The sequence below is a fragment of the Perna viridis genome, chromosome 3 (genome assembly GCF_037379345.1).
Source record: "Perna viridis isolate PV_CMFRI_1.1 ecotype Kerala chromosome 3, ASM3737934v1, whole genome shotgun sequence".
Lineage (NCBI taxonomy): Eukaryota > Metazoa > Mollusca > Bivalvia > Mytilida > Mytilidae > Perna > Perna viridis.
Window position 1 is genome coordinate 4,979,140 of NC_142447.1, and position 5,237 is coordinate 4,984,376.

General features: G+C 34.0%; 1 protein-coding gene across 1 annotated transcript; it reads left to right on the forward strand.

Moving 5' to 3' along the window:
• Positions 1-35: 35 nt before the first annotated feature.
• Positions 36-1,524, forward strand: LOC148620752 (uncharacterized). The gene has a single exon (XM_088574518.1). The coding sequence runs from the start codon at positions 664-666 to the stop codon at positions 1,267-1,269; it is 606 nt and encodes a 201-aa protein (XP_088430644.1). The 5' UTR covers positions 36-663; the 3' UTR covers positions 1,270-1,524.
• Positions 1,525-5,237: the final 3,713 nt, after the last annotated feature.

Genomic DNA, 5,237 nt, shown 5'->3' on the forward strand with positions numbered 1-5,237 from the left:
TATAGATTTTAAAAGCACAGTCGTAAAATTATATGAAGTTTAAATTGATGAAATTGTCATAAAGTTAAATTGGCCGATATTATCACATCGCGTATAGCCAGTTCGAACACGAAAAATTAATTCGGACACCTGTGTTTCTAAAACAAGGACTCAGTGTGAGAGACCGTTGGGTTTATTGATAAAATCACTGACGGTCCTTGGGATAGTTATATATAAACTCCTAACAATACAATATATTGACATAGGTAAAAGGATTGTTACAAGGCTAGGCTGGAAAATTAAGCTATAATACTTTCACAATTGATAATTGTACCCGTTTGTTCCACCAACAATGGAGCACCATCTAGAGTTGCTGTAACATTAATTTACGATAAATAAGGTGAATGGATTACATATAAAATCTGGATTTTACACATTGATAAAGGTTTGATTATAAACACATTTTTGCAAGGACGTGGAAATTGCAACAATAAATTTCGTCTAGAACAATTCGACCTAGAAAGATAGAGCATATATATCGACGCGCTTCGAGGAAGTAAATTTTTAACCAGTGGATTGTTTTAGCAATATCTGTGTTCAATTGATATACAAAAGCACTTAAGCTTGAAAAAGCACTTGATTTTAGAAGAGACGATAATACGTAACTTATTTAAGTGCTTCAACATGACCTCTAACCCAGTGCTTTCTCCGGTTGCGGTTTTGGGGAATGAAAACCACACAGAAAACAAAGAGAACATTGTGTATTTACCTCCTTCGAAATTTAAGATGCGGCTACTGAAACGGTTAGTATCAATGGAGTCGAAAAGTGATTTAAAGACATCTTCAGTTTTAAAAAGGACACAAAGCGAAAATGGACTTCAAGCCTCAATTGTTCTGCCAAATGGAGATATTGGAACAATTATTTCGTTGGAGAAACCGAAGAAACAAGTTTCAAGACAGAGTTCGAGAAGTGATATTGTTGAGTCTTCACCGCTTCTTACAAGCAAGACATTCTTCCCCGCAATATCACAAGATGGCATAAACTTTGGTCAAAGTGAAAACAATTCTTTCGGATTGTACAGTCCTGAGCCGGAGAAGTTCAGACGACCGTTAAAACTCCCGCCAATAATCCTGCCATCCATATATAGTACGAAGACATATCCTCTCGGAAAACCAGATCCAGTATATCGACCTCCCGCAGGTCCCATTACAGATGATGAATGGGATGAACTGAAGGACTGTCGGTATTTACGCCCTGCTCCGAAAAAGTTCCGTAATAGAGTGTTATAAGTGATTCTATGCAAACACTTTATTTTTGAGTTTATGGTAACTTAGCTTGAGTTTATCCCATATTGCGGGGTACATTCTGGAAACAGAAAGTGGATTTTTTACTGTGATAAAAGGACTCGGTACGTTTCAGTTTTAGACGATAACTGGTGCTATTTTGTACATATATATTGACATTTTGTAGTTTTTCATTTCTTTTGCCAACGTGACTTGGTAAGCGTTTCAAATGCATTTACAAATAAACTCGTGATTCTTTTATTATTATTATTTTTGTTGCCATTGTTTACCTAATTACGCCAAACACGTGATACTAGAAAAAAGACGTCAAACACCACTGAGCTGCGCTGAGACTTTAGTTTTAATTAAATGGATAATACCAGTATCACTGCAATTAAAAGTTCATGTCAATATTTAAAATTCAATCGAATTGATTCTAACATTAGATAATTTTAATGGATTGAATGCATTAGTAGGGATAATTGCTTCGACTGTGCAATAGATGGCGACACGAAAACTCAAAGGTACTAAAAATAAAGCTATTGAAAATATGTCATGAAAACCTTGCGTGGGTCGTTAAATTGTTAAATATTTGGAAGTATAACTGTACGAAATTTTCAGCTAATGAAATAAAAGTTAGTGAGATGAAGCAGTATCAAGGAAAAGAAGACAAGTAGTTGGGACTCACAACCTGAAAATCGCGCTTTTTAACGTTAAACCAAGCTCTATTTTTTATTTTTTTAGACATTTGTTGTCTGTTTTTATCCCCTGATTTGAATGTCTTTTTTTTTTAAATCTTTTATCGCTGTAATTGCTGATATTGTTGTTTTTGTATGTATTTTTTTAACAATATTGCCTAGTTTTAGTGTAACGATTTTGGAAAACAGATATTTAGAAACGGAGCGACATAACAACACAATAAAATAATAGGACACACAACAAACAATGAATCGAAAACAAAACATATCAAAACAAACAAACGAACAAACAAACACATTATCATATATTCATAATGGATTTAAAACTCAAAGTGTTCTAGCTTCACAATCATCTTATTGTGTGTTAAAGCCTTATTAAACAAAACTACACGTACTGTTTTTGACTCATGTACTACGAAATATGCACCCCATAACATTTTGTAAGGTAGAAATACGCCCACTATATATATGTCAACAGTAACATATCATTGTGACAACAAACACCACATGGATACCAAAATTGTAATGTTCACAGATCCCTGACAGGATTGGGGTTGAGAGATGGGTAACATCCCATTTCATTGAAGTCTTATACTCCTCTTTTTGGTAAAGGAAAACTAAAACGGTGTAAAAGATACCGGGTTATAGTTTGGTTCACAACAGTGAACTGCATACATTTCAACACAAAAAGGAAGAAAATATAACATGATAAACAAAATCTCAACGTAAGGCAGTCATGGCATTCCATAAATAAAGATAAGTTGTGTAAAATTACTATTCTGTCACAAAATCTCGACGGGTGATTTTAGAAAAGAAGGATGATCCTGTGTTAAAATGTTTTATGCCAACAAAAAATATACATGTCTGTTTAAGGTTACATTGCATAAAAAAATATGGTAGGTAGGTGGGTAAAATCACTTTTATATTTTTATATGGACACTTATGGGAGGATTTTTCGAATTAAATAGTGCTAATCTCATCAATGATAGCTTAGCGGCATTTCATAAAAATACCAACTAAATGGTCATGAATAGGGAAACACCCCCACCCCCCCAAAAAAAGCCAAACAAAACCAAAAAACAAACAAACAAACACAGAGTAGGTATGGTACCCTCAAATAGACATATTTTTTCCTTTAACCCAATCTATGCCCCAAGCTTATTGGTGGAGTGCAACCTTATCATTTAATTTCAGTTTACTCCGACTTTGTATTTGATTGCATCGCTTTGTTTATTGTGCCTACCTCTATTTGCATGTATTTTCTTCGTTGGTCTTTCGAGATGCTGATTATTATTTTAAATATTTATTTCAACGGGCTGTTTGACCCGATTACTTTCAATTCACAAGGAGAAGATTTTTTTCGTTTAAAAAAATGTAGCGCACAAGTGCCTCTGGCAAAAACATCAGAGATGTCTTGAAATTCGTATTAAGAGGGTGTCCATGCAAAAACCAGGCAGTGGGTGGCATATGACAAATTTAGTTTTAAAAATATTTTCATCCATTTCATATCACAAATGCATCTTTTCTGAAAGTTAAGTGTTGTTTTTTGATTAACTGCAATGATTACAGAGAAATTAAATTACAATGATTTTGTAGGAGTTCATGTTGATAGCGCTTTAGTTTTTTTGTGTGACTTCTTGTTTCCTTTATCTTCAGTTTTTTATGGGTAGTATTTTTTTATTTGGTTTTCTATATAGTTTAAGTAGTTCGTCTCTGTTTTTGGATTTTGACGTATATGTATTTTAATCATCCTACTGCTGGCGCTTTGGTATTTTTTGTCGATATATAGAAAGCATTGACATTTTTTGAAAAAAAAAGGAGATAACTCTTTATTTTGCGCAAAATTTGGTTGCTTTTAAGGGAACTTTTTTAAAGATCATTTTCTGAACCATCCATTGTCGATTTAAACAACTTTATACTTTGGTTCATACATTTGATAATAAACATTTCATTGGAACAAAAAATTCAGTAGGAAAACCCATATGCTACGGTTTGCCTTATATTTACATGGAAACCTCTTAATAATTTGAAAGACATACAATTTGCTACACATAACATGAAATTTTTTGGACAACAAATATTTAGAATGAAATAATTTTAATTCTCTGTAAAGTTTTCAGAAACACAAAATCTGCTAAGAAAACTTTTCCACTGCCATATACTACTGAGAAGTCGACATTGTTCCTTTTAAAATAGTGGAATGCTAGTTTAAATGTTTTATAATATACATGAAACTCTAACACACGACATCCTCTCTTTGACCCACCACTGATGATCATTGCTGTCATAGCGTATAGTTTGCAAGAGAGCAAACTACATTTAAAAGTACACCATGGACAACGACAATCGAGCTGCCCTTGTGGAAAGTGCATGAAAACAAACTACATTTAAAAGTACACCATGGACAACGACAATCGAGCTGCCCTTGTGGAAAGTGCATGAAAGCAAGCTACCTTTAAAAGTACACGCAAAATTGAAAAGGATACATTATGAATCGACACGCTGCTAGTTTAAATAAATAGGATTTCAAGCCATTATTGCTGGATTTATATGTTTATGTAAATATTTGGTTGATAAAAGTCGATGATTTGTGTAAATTTCAATCTACTAGAGTGATAGTTAAAGACCCCCTACATATAATAGTCGTACAAATCGGGTTATACGGTCAAAGATTACTATGTAAAAGTGAAGTAAACGCGAATTTATGTTGTAATTTCGAATATCTTGCAACTGTCAAACATCCCATTTAAAAACTCTGTTGATTTATTTAAATCTTTTTCCCTTTTCTCGCCAACGCGTTTAAAACTATGCGCGCGCCTGCAAACTGTACCTCTGTTATCACCATTGATAACGCGAATCCATTCAACAAGTTGTTTAGAGAATAAAATGTAATGATTTGGGGAGGAACATTTATTGAGTCGTTTTACAAAAATGGATTACCGGTTTGATCGCCCGTCCCTTCCTCCCAAGTCAGGGTTTTTGAGTCAACTCTATACCCTGACTTGGGATTATGCGTCCGTCCATTCAACACAACACAGCAAGCGGTCTAGGTTTGGATAGAAGTTGGAAATAATGGAAAAAAATCATTGAACTTGGTACATGTACACGCCTTTGCTTTTTCATGGGTTTGGGGAGGAAATGAGAAAACGATCAATGTCGTGTCAACATGTGTGAGCTCACATTATAATGAAATTTTGTATCCATACATGTATGTGCATAAGGAAGCGAACTTTAAAATGGCATGCTAAGTTGAAATAGTTCAGGGAGATCCTAAGA